The sequence below is a fragment of the Poromitra crassiceps genome, assembly GCF_964638095.1.
Source record: "Poromitra crassiceps genome assembly, chromosome: 19".
Lineage (NCBI taxonomy): Eukaryota > Metazoa > Chordata > Actinopteri > Beryciformes > Melamphaidae > Poromitra > Poromitra crassiceps.
The window spans coordinates 12,750,739-12,770,157 of NC_139646.1; the positions used below are offsets into that span (position 1 = coordinate 12,750,739).

At 41.3% G+C, this 19,419-nt stretch overlaps 2 protein-coding genes across 2 annotated transcripts; both read right to left on the reverse strand.

Annotated features, from left to right (window-relative positions):
• Window positions 1-1,199: 1,199 nt before the first annotated feature.
• On the reverse strand, window positions 1,200-14,433 carry get3 (guided entry of tail-anchored proteins factor 3, ATPase; the record flags this gene model as incomplete). The annotated part of the gene is made up of 7 exons (XM_083656149.1): window positions 1,200-3,042; window positions 3,641-3,838; window positions 5,620-5,727; window positions 6,219-6,369; window positions 6,857-7,005; window positions 13,504-13,651; window positions 14,291-14,433. 7 exons carry the CDS (start codon window positions 14,431-14,433, stop codon window positions 2,914-2,916), a joined length of 1,026 nt encoding a protein of 341 aa, XP_083512275.1. The 3' UTR covers window positions 1,200-2,913.
• A 3,944-nt stretch (window positions 14,434-18,377) lies between these two features.
• On the reverse strand, window positions 18,378-18,953 carry LOC310793898 (uncharacterized protein; the record flags this gene model as incomplete). The annotated part of the gene is made up of 1 exon (XM_083655787.1): window positions 18,378-18,953. One exon carries the CDS (start codon window positions 18,951-18,953, stop codon window positions 18,378-18,380), a length of 576 nt encoding a protein of 191 aa, XP_083511913.1.
• Window positions 18,954-19,419: the final 466 nt, after the last annotated feature.

The window sequence follows — 19,419 nt, forward strand, 5'->3', positions numbered from 1 at the left end:
TTATAGAACAGGAGTTGGATGGTTCAAACATGGTAGCCTATATTTATGGCCAAGATGATTTGCATGACAAACCAATCAACTCTCCTTCAACCTTGTCCAAATAAATGTAATTTGCAAAGCAGGCAGATGAGATAAAGTGAGGATTTGTGCATTATGGCATAAAGCTTAATGTAACACTGATGAACGATTATTAGGCTATAGTACACTGATCTATTCAGCCTTAAAGAAAGCATTATCCTACCTTTTGATGGGTGTGTGGTTTCCTTCCCCTTTTGTTATGGTTTTATTTTTATTATTTTCTTGATATGGCTCTTCAGAGTGCTTGCTGGTGCAATTTGGTCAGTAAATCTCTGTGTGAACCACTGGACAAGTAAAGTCATTATGCCACAGCACAGCACAGCCCCCCTACATGCCCTTCTCTATGCCTGGCACTGATGTTCGCTAAAGAGCGCATACTCTGATATCCAGTGGCGTCAGCTCGGTGAACTGACTCGGTAGATGGCAGTAATCCTCGAAGCCTCAAGTGGTCAGTGCGCCCCGGGGCAAATCCCCACAACGAAGAGGAGGAGCTCGTTAGCGCGGCCCCCGACCGGGAGAGCGCAGCTCGGCACAGCGCGCTTCACATCGTTGATGGACCACAAGCGACAGGCCTCCGCCAGTGTACAGGGGGCGGAAAGGACCATCAAATAGCCCGAGTAGGAAATTATTAAACATGATCAAGTAGGCCATGGCGAACTTTTGTGTAGCTCACTAGTATGAAAATATAACTATTTCCCTGTTAAATTGGACTTCTTTTGCCGCTGTGTTAACAATGCGTTGGCATTTCGTAGTCCTTTTTCTCCACGCTACAATATCCCTGGCCAACATTTATATTATATAGCCTAGCTATATACTTGTATATTGGCCAATATTTTATAATTTAGCAGTTTCATTTTTGTTAATGAGTCATTACCTCAACAGGCGTGTTTGCTGTTCCGGAGCTGTGTCCAAGTTAATAACTGTTGTGTCAAGCACCCTCGGAGCCAATCTGTGGCTCGGTCCCCTCGCCTGGACCGCGGGGCAGGTCAGTGTGCCTGTTACTATTTAGTGTGCTTGTTGGGGAGCATTTATTGCAGTTAAGTTACTCCAATTAACATACTGGTTAAATAAGCAGAAGGCAGAATAAAAAATGACCCCCGAAGGCTCGCAAATGAGTAATTTCTCTGTTTTAATTCAATTTAAACACTCGCAACATAATTTAAAAAAGATCTAGCCTATTGAAAGCAGATTCATGTGAACTCAAAAGCATTGAATAGAGGTGAAGATTAGGCTTTTCCACCACCTTAAGGTTTGCTTTAGCTTGTCAACTATCATTTTGGATGGAATAGGAAACAATTGTGCTTATGTCTGTGGACAAAACCATAAAGGAAAGCAAATCAGAATTGAATATTGAATGAGTAGTAGGGCATAGACACGTTTACTTTTGCTTCCACCAAATCAACATCCTTTTCAGCATTTTCTTGTAGGCTAGATCAAACAACATTCAGTTAGTTTCGTTTACAATGCACTAAATATAAGGCTATTGTCTTTCTATAGTGTTCCTTATAGTCCTCAGCAAAACAGGATGGACACAAAATGGCAGACAGAGAAAGAGAATATTCATGAGCTTTACAAGTTCTGTAGGCTATTTTATGAGCTACAGCGCTGGAGTACGGCAGGGTCTGGGTTCTATAATTAACCAACCACTCAAACTGCATGAAGATAGGGGCTTCACACTTTTTCCAAACTTTGAATTTCATTCACACAAAAAATATATTAATACCGTCTCAAATCACGTGCCACCTACAACAACCAGTCACTGTCCACTGTTGATCAAATGGATTATGTACAGAACTGAATGTAATGGGGTGTTTAAAATGTTGTTAGATCGGATGATTGGACTACTCAAATCATCCAACAGCTATACCAAGAGGTGTTGGTCTAATGATGTGATGAATGGCAGACTAATGGCGATATAAAATCAATAATATAAAAAGAGATACTTTGAGCGCTCCCGTTTTCTTTATTGCAAGGGTAAGGATGGTCTTGGTCAAAGACAAAAAAATTCTAAAGACCACAGGCCATATTCCATTTTAAACCCTGCTGTCACATCCTGAATCGGCAGACATGTTGATGAAAACCTATTTCTCTGGGGTGATTAATTTCATAAGCATAGGCCCATTTCTCCTGCCATCTTCAAAAATCAATGCCCATATCTGTTAACGCTCATCTTTACTGTGAAAGAGCAGAGGACAAATCAGAACAGCGCCACCAAAACAAAACCACGTGGCATAGTCTGTGTTTGTGTCTTGCCTAATTGTTATTTGTTTTTAAATGCTGCCATTTTGGCCAGGTCTTGCTCGAAAGAGATCATTGATCTCAAGTGACTACCTGGTACAATAAAGGACAAATAAAATAAAATAAAATAAAAGGATATAAGCATCAACCATCAGAAAGCGCTTTTATCCTGGAATACACAGCACCATCACCAGAAACACTTCTGCACATTAGAGGCTGCACACTGCATAGGAAGGGGGAGGGTGGAGATATGGAGAGGTTCTTGGACGGGAAGAAGTTAAATGCTTTAAGTAAGGAATAGTACAATTGCCAGGGGGGATACAGAGGAAATGATAAGAGAAAGACAGTGTAGTTAGTAGACAGTGTAGTTAGTAGGTTGTGTGTGTGTTCCATGCCCCTTGAATGTTTGGATGTGTGTCTTGTAGCAGCGAGGATGCTCTTCTTGGGATGACAGTGGCGAGGACTAAACGGATGGTCTTGAGGCTGTGTACTGCACGTGGGTTAGGCTGGATGTGGGGGCTCAGAGGAGGCGAGCTCAGACTGTAGTACTGTGGTTTGTACAGGAGGGGGCAGCGGGATGTCCTGCAGAGAGGGAAATCACTTGTTTGGGGGTTTGTAGGGTTCCAGAAGTTGTTGGGAGAAGGTGTTGACCTTTTCGGCACCTCGTACTTCATGGGGCAGCAGAGGTAACTTGATTATGTGGAAATCTTCATAAAGGTCCTCCATCTGAAAATAAGATACAGACCATTACTGGCGACATGAACACTTATTATTCTATAACCACATACATTTTAGTATCCGTGGGAAATTAACCCCTGAATCTAACGATGTGATAATCAATTATCCTGGTAAAGAACAAAAAAGTTAGACACAACACCATTTATTGGATTAATAAAAACTTGAAGTTTCTGCCCTGATGGCATACAATCTCCATGTGTCATGTTTTAATGCAATAAATAGATGCAATTGTTCCCTTTACTGACATTTTTATATTGGCAGAAAATGTTTGAGATCAAATATTTGACCCAGAGTATAATTTTGTTGTGTTGCCCATCTATCAACAACCTTTTTTCTGGGTGCATCCCAGTGGCTCACCTGGTAGAGCGCGTACCACTAAGGCTTAGTCCTTTACGTGGCCGACCCGGGTTCAAAACAAACCTGTGGTCCGTTGCTACCACTCTCTCTCCTTTTCCTGTTTATCTACTGTCCTATTCAATAAAGGCAAATATCCTCCCCCCCCCCCCCAATTTGTGTGTGTAATCTGAAATATTTTAATTTATTAATCTCTCGTACAAACAGTAATAATACAGAGACTACTCCATACCTGGTCTAAATACTTGGACTGGATTTTATGTCGAGCTTCGCACATCTTACAAGGCCTCTCACTCTCAGGGAAAACCAGTTGGTTGACGATAATGTTGTGTGTGTCGATGCGGCACTTGGCCAGCTCCTGGATCAGCCGCTCCGTCTCATACAGGGACAGGAACTCTGCGATGCACACGCAGATGAAGGTGGTCTGCTCCTGATGGATCATCAATCATGGATGTAGGAGTTAGTATGCATAGTTAACATTCTACCAGAAAACTTTCAATACTAGCTCAGGTGCCAAAATAATAGAATGCATATTGGAGACAGGCTGTTAAATTTGAGACAGGTTCTTATTTTACCGCAGATAAAATTGAGATGCCACAGCTCAATAACCTATCCGTAACAATGGTTTCTCAAAACGCCCCTCAGTGAGTGAAACACTAGCTGACCCAATTGTGTTTTACAAGCTAATCAATTGTGACTACCAAACTTGCTAGCTAAACTGGAGACCGCAACAACGCTAGCCTGTGTACAGCAATGGAGCCAACTTCACGCCGTTGTAGCTTGGTTGTAAAAGGGACTAGAAGTATCGCTTGTCATGACAACGGTAGGCTATTAAATAAGTAGATCGCCAAAGAAATCCAAAATGTAATGTTTTAATGCATAAACTAAATGCTACGCATGTATAGCGAACTCAGTATCTACAGTATTTAACATTACAATATTATTAAATAAATAATATAATACTGTTAAAATGTGCTAAATATGTACTTGGAGGGGACAAGGGGAAAAGAAGTAGCTCACGAGTTGTTTTTTGTAAGTAGCTCTAATCCTAAAAAAGATTGTAATAGATGAAAGGTTCATTATTTGTTTTGCAGTAATGGTTGACTAGCAGTTTATAGCTCAGTGACATCATACAGTATAGTTTATAGCTCAGTGGCATAATATGCTTGTGCTGCAATTTAGAGCTCACAACTACAAAGCAGAGGCAACAAGGCAGTGCCAGATTAATGGAGGAATCCTCAAGTTAAACTCAATACCTTTTAAGACCTTTTGAATATAAGACCTCATCAAATGGCGATTAAGACTATTTAATACTTTTTAAGGGCTTTAATTTTTACTAAATTGATTTATCAATGTTTAATACTTTAATACAAGACCCTGCGCATAAGCATACCCTGAATCAGTGGTATGCAACCTACTACTCATTTATTTTTTTAGATTTGTATTTATTTATTTATTTAAAGTAGGCCTTAAAAGAGCCACAACTACCCATAAAGGAGCCGCATGTGGCTCTAGAGCAGGGATGGGCAACTTTGATGATAGAGAGGGCCACAAAAAAATGTCCTCGGTACCAGAGGGCCAGATTGTGACCGTGCACTTTCACCAGTAGCCTACTGTAACACTCCCAAATATAGCTACTAATTTGATGAAAAGGACTGGTAATCCAAGTTTATTATACCAACATTTATATTTTTCATATTCAAATTGAGTAATTCCATTCAGATGACACCAGAAACTTTGCTCTAGCTTTAAAACAGCCCGCTACATTAATTTGATGCAAATATGCCATATTAATCAGATTAGTAATGTTGCATGTGCAATGTGCATCCTGGATATAGTTTGTTACAATAGTGTTAGCTCAAATGCTAACATTAAACAGTATGTGGATGGACAATGCTAACGCCATTAGCACCATGTTCTGGGATGTACAGCAAAATAAAAACACATATTTGGGTGGTCTAACCTAACCTAGCCAAAAACCACCTTGTAAAAAAAAAAAAAAAATGCAAATTGACCCAGGGGCCACACTGAGTGGGGTCGGGGGGCGCGTCAGTGGCCCACCCCTGCTCTAGAGCCTCGGCTTGAGTATCACTGCGCCTGAATGAATCTAACAGCATATAAACAATCGTGCATTAACATTGACATATTGTAGTAACAGTAAACATGCTCATGTTGTAGTACAAGTAGAATTGGCATGTTGCCGTTGCTTACAGGGTCTTTGAACTGCTCACTGACTGAGCGGATGACTGGCAGCGTCTCTTCTAGCTTAGAAGCCAGCTGGTCTGCATTCATGTCACCCAGACCGAGCATGTTGCACATCTAGAGAGGGAGAGAGAAACAGAGACAGGTTAAGTGTCGAGGGCTTCAATCATGACCATCATAGACCAACTGAATCTCAGTATCTCTCAGCAGCATCAGCAGATAAACCAACGTGAACACAAAGCATGAACTTTATTCCATACTAGGGTATTTTCTGAAGTGTTTTTCTCAAATGCATAAACTCGGTTGAACTGAGTTGAAAATACACAAATGATCCAAGTTAATTCAAAGGAGAACTTGACTGAAAAACAATGGTGATTTATTTTGCAGATAACCTTGTGTTGTTGTGGACCAGCGATGTCATTCGTGCACAAATGACATCACTGGTCCACAACTGAACTCAAATCAACCCTCAATAACTGTCAAACTAAATGAATGTCTGCAAAAATGTTTACAGTTTTCGGATATGTGTGAGATTATGTGCAAAATAAAATCAGCGTTCTTTTCCTTTGTTCTCCTTTAATGAATGGAGCTGCCTTGTCCCTTCTCACCTGGGAGATGAAAGGACTAATCTGGTTCTTGATCTGCATGAGGCGGCCCAGACCCCGCTCCACAATGGTGGGAAAGTTGAGCAGCCGCAGTGTGTGGCCAGTAGGGGCAGTGTCGAACACTACTACCGAGAAGTTCATGCCCTTCACTAACCTGATGAAAAAAGAAAAGGCATATTAACGTGGTATACTGGGTGGAGGGATGGGGTTTGGGGTTAAAAGATCTGAATAACCCTTTGGGTAGCATAGCATTTATTCTTGCTATAGAGCTGGCTAGTCACATGGTAATCCAGACATCATCAAGGTTCTGGAGGAGGTTTGGCCGTTCATTCACATTTGTTGATTTCATATAATATAATTTCAAAAGAGCTGGCTCCGCTCACTCACCATATGGTTCCACTAATTCAATCAATCTAAAAAAGTAGTTCTGATATACTGTAAGAGTAATGGATAACGGTAACGGTGTGACGTCATTACATCAACAAGTCGAAATATTGCCATTATCACAATATATATATTTTTTACTATATGAATAGGAATTGTAGCAATATATCAATAATGATACAGCTGTAAAAGGTGAATGTGATTTTGGCTACAAGTGAAAAAGGTGGGGGTTGGTCTTTCAATGATCCTGGTCTGACCTCATGACCTCGGCATAGCTCATAGCCTCGTCGATGCCGGGGAAGGCGCTCATGGCCTCCTGCATCATCTTCTTGCCCATGCTCAGCATGTTGTCCTCCTCAAAGAACTCATCAGGCAGCTCTGCCACACCCAGGCTGGGGTCAATCTCCTGCACTCACACACATGCACATAACCAGAGAGTTACAAAATGGCGGCTTGGGTGGTTATCTTGGCAAGGTTATCTTTTGAGGACCACAGGCCATTTGGTCAATTATACAATTATGTCTTGTGCTTCTGAGGGACATAAATGTGGGACTGACTATCATGAGAATTAACACATTGACTGCCAGCCCTTTTTTCAATGCTGTAGGTAGGTTCTGCCAGGTTTTTTTTTGAGGATTCTGGCTCATTTTACAAGAGCCGAGGATTCTTTTCTGTTAAGACTTCGTGAACACCAATCATCTAAAAAGAACTAATAGAATGTGTGCTTTCTCTGTCTAAAAGAGTTAGTTTGTAGAGTTAGTAGTTATGTAGATATTAGCCGTTGAGTACAGTAGGGCTGTCACTTTTCATTCGAAATTCGAATGCAACTTCGAATGTGGGGGGAAGGGTTCGTTTTCGAAATGTAATTTGAATATTCGAATTATTATATATAAAAAAAAAAAAAAAAAAATTTTTTTTTTTCATGTTATTCATTGATAATCCAACAGAGGGCGCTCCGCTCTAACAGCTTGACCTATGCGGACCACCTGTCTTGTCTTGACTTGACATGACATGACAGGCTGTTTGATCCGTTTGATGCGGTTTGATGAGAGAGACAAGACAAAATGGAGGCGGACGAAGATGCAGCAGAGGAAGAAAGCCAGGAGCGGACAATCACAACACCTACTCATTTGAGGAGCAGTGTGTGGAAACATTTTGGATTTTACACCGTAGATGGCAAAACAAACAAAGATAAGGCTGTGTGTCGACTTTGTAAAAGACAGTTTATTTACATGAGCACGACATCAAATCTGCGGGGACACCTGCAAGGGAGTCACCCGAAACAGGCAGCAGAACTACTCTTACAAAGTGGAGATGGATCTGCAAGTGTGGAACCGGTGCAACCCCGTCTCACTGCCTACTACCCGTCTTCAGGGGTGTTGGCAGAAGGTCGTAAAAAGGCGATCACAGAGAAGATTGCAAAGTTCATAGTCCATCTTTCACCTGGAAAGAGAAATGTAGTCGGTAATAGTATATTACGAGAGCTGAGCGAAATTGAGGGAGAGGAAGATGAAGACGATTCTCCACCTCAAGCAGCACGGGGGAGAAACAAAGATGCCCTGGGTGCGATGGGAAGCCTATTTGGGGACTTGTACACATCGGGCGAGGCCGAGGGTGACTCCCGGCAGGAGGACGATGAGCAAGGGGAACGCGGGGTGCAGGTGGAGATGCGATCGTTCAAGAAGGAGCCTCCTCTCGATGCAGACCGAAACCCACTTATTTGGTGGAGAGATAGAGAGTGCATATACCCGCAACTCGCAAAGCTGGCACGTAAATACCTGTGCGTGCCTGGAACGTCTGTCCGCTCTGAGCGGGTGTTCTCGACGGCAGGTAATATCGTAAATAAAAAGAGAGCCGCACTCGATCCCGAAAATGTCGACAGACTTGTGTTTGTAACAAATAATATGAAATAAATCGGCTACTTTTGGGTAAGCACGAAATGGAGCTGGAGTGATGCTAAAAAATGTCAAACAAAACAAGGAAAGAATTATATCTATATTACTTCAAAGCCCTTTGTGTTGTGTGTTTTATAGCACATTGATTGATACTTTAGAGCCTACTTGAAGTGTTGGAAAGAACATAGGCCTACTCATCAGATAAACATAGCAGCTAAAAAGGTTATTGCTGGAAGAATGTTACAAATGTTGTATTAAACGAAAATAATAAATTGAAGTATGTTCGTTGTATTAACGAAAATAAATACATTGAAGTAGGCTATGTTGTGTTAACGAAAATAACGAAACGAATAGGCTACATTGAAGTATGTTGTATTAACGAAAATAACGAAACGAATACATTGAAGTATGTTGTATTAACAAAAATAACGAAAAGAATAAATTGAAGTATGTTGTATTAACGAAAATAAATACATTGAAGTATGTTCTGTTAACGGAAAAAATAAAATGAAGTGTGGAAATAATGTCATGGCATTCCTGTTTTCACTCCACTTACTTAAACAACCGTAAATAAACACCGTTTCCACCGTGCTTTTCACTGATTGGTCACAGATACTGTACACGTCATTGTCTCCGACACTATTTTGGTTAGTATGGGTCTACTAGTTAAGATGTACCTTACGTCTCCGTGGTGCAACCAAACAAAGACACAACTTTAGTGTCAAACTAACTAGTTTGAACGTAGCAGTTAGTGTGGACTTTACACCCTAACTTAAGACAGAACTTACGTTCAGCTGGTGCAACAGGCTGCTGGACTGGGGGGGAAAAAAAAAATTTTTTTTTTTTTTTTTTTTTTTTTTTTAATTAACCAAAAAACTTCGAATATATTCGAACGAATATCGGGCAATTAATATTCGTTCGAATTTTATTTTGGGGAAAAAGTGACAGCCCTAGAGTACAGCATGGTTTCAGAGATTTTCAGAGAGTTTTGAGATAAATGGATTTTTAGAACCACCTCACGTGCTTGTGATTATGGGTGCCCTTGGGCAAGTCTGTATACTGTTGTGTGTGTGTGTGTGTGTGTGTGTGTGTGTGTGTGTGTGTGTGTGTGTGTGTGTGTGTGTGTCTCCAAACTCCTCCCTCCGTCTGTGCTGCTGCTGCTGGCTCCTGCTGGCTCCGCGGCCGCTCTCGGGCAGTCTGGATTACTGTAAAACGGGCTCGTTCGTTTCTTGAGGTGTCGGCTGAGAGCTTTGAAGAAGCTTTTGCGATTCTGGTCTTATTTATGCTCAAAGGTACTCGAGTGTGCGCGCGCGCGTGTGTGTGCGTGTGTGTGTGTGTGTGTGTGTGTGAAATCGAAAGCGTTTTCGCCCAGCTATTTCCTTGAAAATTAGAATGGCTTTCTCCCGCGGACCCGCGGCTGTTTTTTGCTCGGCTTTCTCTCTGTCTGGAGAGCACTGTCACCACTTAATGGTCGGTAAAATAGATTATACACATTCTCTTCCTCCAATATTGGTATAGGAGACGTAAAAGGGGTTGATCGATGTCCCACCGTCAAAAAAAAAAAATGTTTATGTAAGCCGAGATATCTCGTCCTTGGCACTCAACGGTTGGATCCTGTAAGCCGAGATATCTCGTCATTGGCACTCAACGTGTTAAGAGTCAGTGGGCATGAGATGCATTTACATTTGTAAACACAGCTGAAGTAGACCTTGTTTCCATTCACCTGTCAAGCTAAATTTATCCACCTTATTTCTAGCTGCCATGATGCCTTAGGTGAAATATGGGTGCGTCTTCCAATGTAATCCTCCCAGCCGCCTCCCCCCGTTACGTTGCTGACACAGACACAACATACAATACTGTAGCTCGTCTGTAAACGACAGCTGCAGGCCAATGGAGCAAATCACATCCAGCTTGACAAAACTCTCGTTGATAAATATCCCGAGTTGTTCAAAGAGCAACAGAAATAGCGGATGTGATAGATAAAATTATTACATTCCCTCAAATAAGTCATCAAACAAGTGTTATTTATTGCTATATATATTTAACTTTTGAAAACATTGTGTGTGTGTGTGGGGGGGGGGGGGGGTAGCCTAGGTAAACCCAGCCCCCACGTGACCTGCTCTCTCAGTTCCCAGTCACTAGTGACTGAGAACAGGTCTGAGAGCAGGTCACGTGGGGGATGGGTTTACCCAGGCTAGGGGGGGGGGACGTGAATTAGGCAGGTTTCCATCAGCTTGCTTAAATAAAGAAAAACAAAGATTGTTGCAAGGAGTAATCGATTTATAAGTTGTTATTGTTCTTTAGTGTCAGCCTGTCAGGCTGTTTTTAATATTTCATGCTTTCATCTGAAGATGGATACAATGAAATGCACTGATGGACAGGTGTTTAAAGCCACTTCTTAACATGCAGTGGAATCCGTATTATAACCCGCTCCTAGCCGGTTGGCCTGCATGTTAAACAACAATTAGCTGGCCTACGCGCACTCCCATGAGTCCGTATCATATTCATCTCGGTCCCCGGTGTAAGATCCAGATTCGCGCAAAAGCGGGTGCTGTTTAACTCTGGCAGCTCATGATCCAGATCATCTAGCTGGTATGTGAGTGGGCGCGTGGTGGCACTTTACAAACCATTAATGTCCCATCATTATTTTCATGAATGGACGTAGCGTTAGTTACGTGGCCGGATTATTTGGAAGAGAGCCAATTTAGGGGAGTAAACAACTAAAAGTTGAATCCCCCATCTGCCAGTTTAAAAATGCAACAAGAGAGATGATAGCCTACTAGAGTTGCGCGATCTTGACCTCAGTCAGATCGTCAATCGCCACCCTTTGACATCGCCAATAGATGATGTCATCGCGCAAGCACATGGCTATATATTATATGGATGTTAACGTCCATATTAATTAGCTTCAGCTGCGCTCTTGCTGTAGGCTACTTTGCTAACTTAGCATCGATGCTAGCGGGACTTACCCAGCTATCGTCATTGCCTGCTTTTACTGCTGCTTGCTGGTAATAATCCCATCATTCCCATGTCAGAAAAAGTCTCCAGATTTGTCTCTTCTGAGAAGTTTTCTCGAGTTGGATGCAGCCAATTCTATTGTGTGAGGCAGCCATTTGAGGCAGGCAGTGTTGTGTGACTGTGCATCCACACTGCGGAGAGGATAGGAGCTGACTGACTGATAGCCTATATCGAGACATATAGGCCTAGCCTAACTTTTGTGGGGAGAAATAAATTTAAAACTAGTCAGATATGACTTGAATGCCACTTGTAAAATAAATCACCCACAGTGATTGACGACGGTGTGACCACTATTTTGACTGCGCTCATTTTTGGCACAATGCCAGGAATGGACCCTCTGTTAAAACGGCATGTTTTTGAATGGAGTTTGGTTACAAATTCGCTAAAGCTGTTTCCTATCACATTTCTTGTTATCGATACATGCTACCGCACTGGCAGAAAAAACGGCTCATATCCAGTTGTTTCTAAACAAAGACCCCTCATGTTTAAAAAGGTAAAACCGGAAAATATCCTGTTCTGGCTAGCCAGACATGATCCAGACTTCATGTTTAAAAGCCACTTTAGAGACAACATTTCAGGATGTCGAAAAGGCACTTTTGCACTGTTGTACATGTACAATGGAACTTTACCAGTTGTATCAAGTCTCCATCATTATTGATTTGATACATTTGTTTCCATTGCAAATGTACAGGTTAACTTCTTTATCAACAACAAAGCATAGAAACTGATTTGACGCATTATAGTTTGCAAAAATAAACACTTGGATAGAAACTAAATTATGACTCCCTTTTGTAAAGGGCATGATCTCTTATCTGTATGAACGCATTCATCATTCATTGCGACCAGCCTCGTTACATAATATAAAGACCCAGTGGGAGGAGGATCTGGGACAGGAAACTCAGGAGGAACCATGGGAGGGCATTTTGCATTGGGTTCACTCCTCATCTATCTGTGCTAGATTGGGTCTGACCCAATACAAATTCCTTCACCGCGTACACTTCACTTGGGTCAGACTTTCTAGGATTTATAACGACGTTGACCCTACATGGGTCCGATGTCGCCAAGCTCCAGCTACTCATAATCATATGTTTTGGTCTTGTTCTTCCCTATACAGCTATTGGCTGAACATTTTTTATTTAATTTCGGAGTGTATTGGGACTCAATTTGAACCAACAGCTGTTACAGCTTTGTTTGGGGTTCCACCTCTCACTCTGCTGCTTCCAAAATATAAAGCTGACTTTGTAGCTTTCGTAACTTTGTTAGCCAGACGTCTGATTTTACTGAGATGGAAGTCAACCGCACCTCCCTCTCGTTCCTCTTGGATCAGGGACATTTTTTATTTTGTTAAAGTGGAAAAGATAAGGTGTAAATGGCTCGCTTGCCAAATTCAATAAAACTTGGGGGCCCTTTCTTGCACATGCTAAGAGGTTGGAGTTTACTGCTATTCCAGAGTAGCAGCTCTCTCGCCTTCTTTTTGTTTTGTCGTTTATATACACCTGTAGTGGGTTTGAAATGTATCTCTTTATCATGTAAATTTGGTATTTTATCTTTAATTTTTGTCTTGGTGGCCGATATGTACGTTTTGTGATGTTTGTTTCTTGTAGTTTTTTCTGGATTGTGCAAAATTTTGTTCTATAATATATACATACTGTACTTGGCACAACATTGAAACATGATAAGTGACATCCTGGACATTTGTAAGTCGTAAAACTAATCTGAAGGGGGGGGGGGATCTAAATTATGTAATCCCCATCTTAAATTAAATTTCCAACATCTCACATGTGAACAATTGCTCATTTCCCACGTCCATTTTGCTTATTGCCAGTGAAACCCCATGGAATTGCCTTTCTCAGCTTCGTGACATCTCAAGAAGTAAATGTCAACAATACCTATGCTTCTGGGAGACATAACCAGTTTTAAATTAATGAGATGCATAAAATAGCCTATTGTACATGAGTATATTTCTACTTTTCCCATGCAGCATGACTTACCATGGCAAAGAGGTTATCATAGCCTTTGACCTTAGTAGGCACCTTGGAGAACTTCTGGTCAAAAGCATCAGAGATGTTGTGGGCAGGATCCGTGGAGATGATGAGGACGCTCTCCCTGACAGCAGCCAGCTGGACAGCCAAACTACAGCTACAAATGATAAGACAGGCTTGTACTGCAAGCTGCATGTATACGGAGGCACTTGACATCGAAGTATTCGCCTTTATGCTCCTGCCATTGACTCACTACAGCTTGTGGGCAATGGCCTGGGGCTTCAGCGATATTTTAATTTCAATGTACAATTTGTTAGCTAGCTACGTTAAGCTAACTGTTGTCACTGGTAACTGGTGTAAAGTAACGCAGATCATGTCCATTCGCTACAAGCTAGAGTTAGCTGCCTGTAACTAATGGATGGGCATTAGACAGAACGTTTTCCTGTTGCCTTTATCGAAAATGAAATCTTAACAAGCAATCTGTCGGCCCTCAACCTGCACAATGGTGATCGATCCTGCCGACAATGTCATAAATCCATGTGAGATGGGATGGCTAACGTTACAGCAATGTTTAAAAGAATTCAACTCGACTTAATTAATCGGGTAGCTTAATTTGCTTAATTTTAATGTACCTTCAGCTAACGTTATTAGGCTAGCGTTTGGTGTCGTACGAAAATAATGACTCCTTTTATAACGCTGAAATCCACGTCAACGCTATGTTGATGGCTAAGCTAGCAAAACGACGTAACATGAGAATACCATGCGGCTGGCAAATGACGATTTCCCTTCTACTTACCTACATGTCGTTTTACCAACACCGCCCTTCCCACCCACAAATATCCATTTCAAAGATTTTTGCTCGATGATGTTCTTTAATGTTGGTTCTAATGGTTCAACATCAGGCGCATCTTCAAATTCGTCTTCCAATGAAGCTGCCATCTTGTCTGTGTATGTACAGCCGCCAGTCACGTGGAATGTACCAAGTACTGCTGTTGCCTTCAACTGCTTCTCGTAAGCTCGTATTTCAGATTTCGTAGTAGTAGAAATATAGTCAATGAGGAAATACGACTTATCTGCGCATTCAAATAGTTTTGGCTTAAATCTACTATAAATACTAAATAGCAACACAATCCACCCTGTGACAAAAGTAGTTTTATGGTGAGTGTTGTTTCATTTGAGAAATTAACCAGCACAAGGTTGGTCTGTGCTGCTGCAGCAGCGTATATATATATATATATGAATACATGAATAAAGTGTACAAGCCATCAAGGTTTTAATTTGGATATTTATTATAACATAATAAAGTTCATGCTGTTACTTACTGGGTAGCCTAATTAAAAACTGACATTAGATTTGAAAAATCATCAACCATAATTGGAGACATATCACTTTTCTTTTTTTTTTACAAAATCTCTACACACTGTCGATGAAATCATTCATTTACAGGCACATTTACATGCTGTGACCACAGGATAAGGCACTTGTCTCCATATACACTTTCTCATTGCTTCCCCTGCTCCCATCTCACTGCGGTGAAGCCAGCCTACTCACGCTGTTGCCTCGTCAAGCCAGCCGCTCCTACATTTCAAGGGCGCCCTTATTGCAGACCTTACGGTAAATACACCGCGCGTTGACCAACTTCAGGGCTTCAAAATAAAATGTCAGGTTTTTGAAAGGCAATAACAGAGATGTGTCGAATTGTCGATGATTTTACCAGCCAGCCAGTGTATTCTACACTGATTTTGAGTCATTAGGTCACATGACCTGGAAGGTATTCAGCCGTAAATGCTTATTTTTCGATAAAGAAAATAATATGAAATATATGGAGTATTAAACTCCAATAAAAATAGGTGTGTCCTAACCAGGCTGTGCAGTAATGCCATTCTACATTGATTTCGAGTCATTAGGTCATATGACCTGGGAGTTATTGAGCCGAAAAGCCACATTTTTCCATAAAAAAATGAATTATGAAATTTGGGGAGTATTAAACTCCAATAAAAGAAGGTGTGTCCTAACCAGGCAGTGTAGTAATGTCATTCTACATTGACTTTGAGTCATTAGGTCATATGACCTGGGAGTTATTGAGCCGAAAAGCCACATTTTTCCATAAAAAAATGAATTATGAAATTTGGGGAGTATTAAACTCCAATAAAAAAAGGTGTGTCCTAACCAGGCAGTGTAGTAATGTCATTCTACATTGACTTTGAGTCATTAGCTCATATGACCTGGGAGTTATTGAGCCGAAAAGCCACATTTTTCAGAAAATGCATGTTTCCATAAAGAAATTAGTCATGAAATATGGGGAGTATTACATTCCAATAAAAAAAGGTGTGTCCTAACCAGGCAGTCTAGTAATATGATTCTACATTGATTTTGAGTCATTCGGTCACATGACCTGGGAGTTATTGAGCCGAAAAGGCGAATTTTTCAGAAAATGCATGTTTCCATAAAGAAATTAATCATGAAATATGGGGAGTATTAAACTCCAATAAAAAAAGGTGTGTCCTAACCAGGCAGTCTAGTAATATGATTCTACATTGATTTTGAGTCATTCGGTCATATGACCTGGGAGTTATTGAGCCGAAAAGCCACATTTTTCCATAAAAAAATGAATTATGAAATTTGGGGAGTATTAAACTCCAATAAAAAAAGGTGTGTCCTAACCAGGCAGTGTAGTAATGTCATTCTACATTGACTTTGAGTCATTAGCTCATATGACCTGGGAGTTATTGAGCCGAAAAGCCACATTTTTCCATAAAAAAATTAAAATGAAATTTGGGGAGTATTAAACTCCAATAAAAAAAGGTGTGTTCTAACCAGGCAGTATAGTAATATGATTCTACATTGATTTTGAGTCATTCGGTCACATGACCTGGGAGTTATTGAGCCGAAAAGGCGAATTTTTCAGAAAATGCATGTTTCCATAAAGAAATTAATCATGAACAGCAAAACACTCAAAAATGGAAGTCTTGAGTAAAAGGGAGCCGGAGTCAAAAGAAGTTTTGTGATATGACTAGTCTCAGCTCCCAGACGTTTGGTGAGCTGCGCCACCAAACGTCTGGGAATTTCATTGTCAGAAACTGTCTGTCAGAGCCCGGCGAGAACGGCACGCAGCAGACACGCCTACATTTATTATTAGAATTTTATTTGGTAGCGGCAATGCCATTTATCATAGTCCTAACACAGAGCATGAAGCTGATATGCTCCAAACAAAATTCATAGCTGTTGTTTATTTTACAATAATGTTTCCTACCCGGAAGTGGTCCGCTTGCTACTGTGAGTCATCAGCAGGCTCAGTAACGTTAGCCTCGGGAGTCGGGTTTATCGCTGGGGAAAAGACCTCTAGCCGCCAGGGCCGGATGAAACACGTCCTATTAACAGGTTATGTTTGTTTCTAAGTGATTAATATGTTTCTCCGCAAACGCTGCGATGTTTTGCGAGACACCGGTTCTGCATGAGAACTGCCCACAGAAAGCAGGCCCGCCCACAACACTCATGATTGGTTCTCCGATGCAAGGCTTCCAACAGCGCCACCTAACGTTATGCAAAGATTTAAATAGTAATATTCTCAGTCTTACAGGAGTGAAACGGATTAAGACTGAGGGCTGAGTCTATGATATGACATATATTCAGTTGAAACAGAGATCCTGGCCAAGGAGATGCACTCCTGTACATACCACGGGTGGACATACAGGCTTACATGAAAAGGACCAGCCAGTCCTACACATTTATAGTGATTCAGTTGAACAGAGATTACATTTTGTTATTCTGTTACGATAGTGCCCAGATCAGAGATTACATTTGTTATTCTAAGATGGCGCTGTACACAGGGCAATGTGATGAGACATGAGGTTATTTTGACCTGTGACTGAGAGATGATCTGTATAACTATGAATGCAGTTATTATTAAAGAAGTAGATTGTTATGACAATAAAGCAGGGCATACGCACTTCTGTATGTTTTGATTACCACATAGCCTGTGACAGCGAGGCCTTAACCTAGCGTTGTGAGCTGTTTCAAGATGGTCAAGATGAATTATAAAATGTAGGCTAGAAGTCACCAGTGAAATGTCTCTATGCATCTATTAAATCTATTAAAGTGTATGCTAACTGAAAATGTATAGTAGCACTTTAACTAGCTAATTGTATAAAATGAGCTGGTGTGATGTTAATTTCTTTTCCCTGTCAATAGTTGTATGGGTTTTGGAGATATCAGCCCTAGAATCTTCTGCCTTCCCTTCTAAGAAAATAGTTAATACTCCTCATATTATATTTTTTATGGAAAAATACGCATTTTCAGAAAAGTGAGCCTTTTTGGCTCAATAACTCCCAGGTCATATGACCTAATGACTCAAAGTCAATGTAGAATGACATTACTACACTGCCTGGTTAGGACACACCTTTTTTCATTGGAGTTTAATACTCCCCATATTTCATAATTAATTTCTTTATGGAAACATGCATTTTCTGAAAAATGTGGCTTTTCGGCTCAATAACTCCCAGGTCATATGAGCTAATGACTCAAAGTCAATGTAGAATGGCATTACTGCACAGCCTGGTTAGGACACACCTATTTTTATTGGAGTTTAATACTCCATATATTTCATATTATTTTCTTTATCGAAAAATAAGCATTTACGGCTGAATACCTTCCAGGTCATGTGACCTAATGACTCAAAATCAGTGTAGAATACACTGGCTGGCTGGTAAAATCATCGACAATTCGACACATCTCTGTTATTGCCTTTCAAAAACCTGACATTTTATTTTGAAACCCTGAAGTTGGTCAACGCGCGGTGTATTTACCGTAAGGTCTGCAATAAGGGCGCCCTTGAAATGTAGGAGCGGCTGGCTTGACGAGGCAACAGCGTGAGTAGGCTGGCTTCACCGCAGTCCCATCTCAGTGGTGCCATCAGGCCTATCAGCCTTCCTTCTAGGCCCATGGCCTCTCTCTTCCCTCTCCAAGCAGTGCCAAGCCAGAATCTTGATGTGCGTTGTCTGAGCCTGCACGCACTCCATCCCACTGGGAAATGAGCAACTTTGCAACCTGTCTGATTTTTCACAGTCAGTCTGGCGCAGCCAGCTTGGCCAAAAAGCTGGACCCAGATCCACCCATTGGTAGCTTAATCCACACATGGCTGATCGCACCAGCCAGTCTCTGACTGAAGTGGCAACATCTGAAGGCAGGGAACTAGGTTTGGGCATATAACGGTAGTCTTCAGCATTTGGCAGCAGGGAGTAAGGGCGCATAGGCCGTGAATAAGACGTCAAACTGGCTCTGAGCTGCAGAAATGGCAAATCCAAGCCTGCGTCCCTCTGGTCCTGAACAACAGTCACATTCAGAAGCTGATTCTGGGTTGGAGTGTTTGAAGTCAAGGCTGTGGTTCCATTCAGGACAAACAGAGAAATCCAGTAGAGACAGGCTCCACGGCTCTTTAACCTGTCACCTGCTCTGAACATGTTCTCAGGTCTGGATGTTAGAAGAATAAAAACATGTGTCTTATTCCTCCTTCTTGTTTCTCCAATTCAGTCATGGGCTCCCCCGTGTCTTCCTCTTATAGGGAGTGTTTCAGGGACTCCATGTACACAGCGCCAGACATCCTTGAGCTTTGGCACAATAACACACGAATATTCATGCCTTATCACACAAACAGCAGCTATATTATTGAGTACAGCTAGAATCCCATTACCCAGAACTCCCACTTGTGGTATTTTGGCTAACAATGTCCAAAGATAATCGTGATGCTTTAGTCTTTTTTCCTTTTTTTTTTAACATATTATGTCCCCATTGGGCAAGGAAAATGAAAAATATGGTGCTGTACGTTACACAGCAAGCATAAAGACAAGAGTGTGATTTGACCTCATTTTGGTTCAGCTTTGTCAGCAAACAGACACAATATCTCACATTCTCACACACGATACTCTT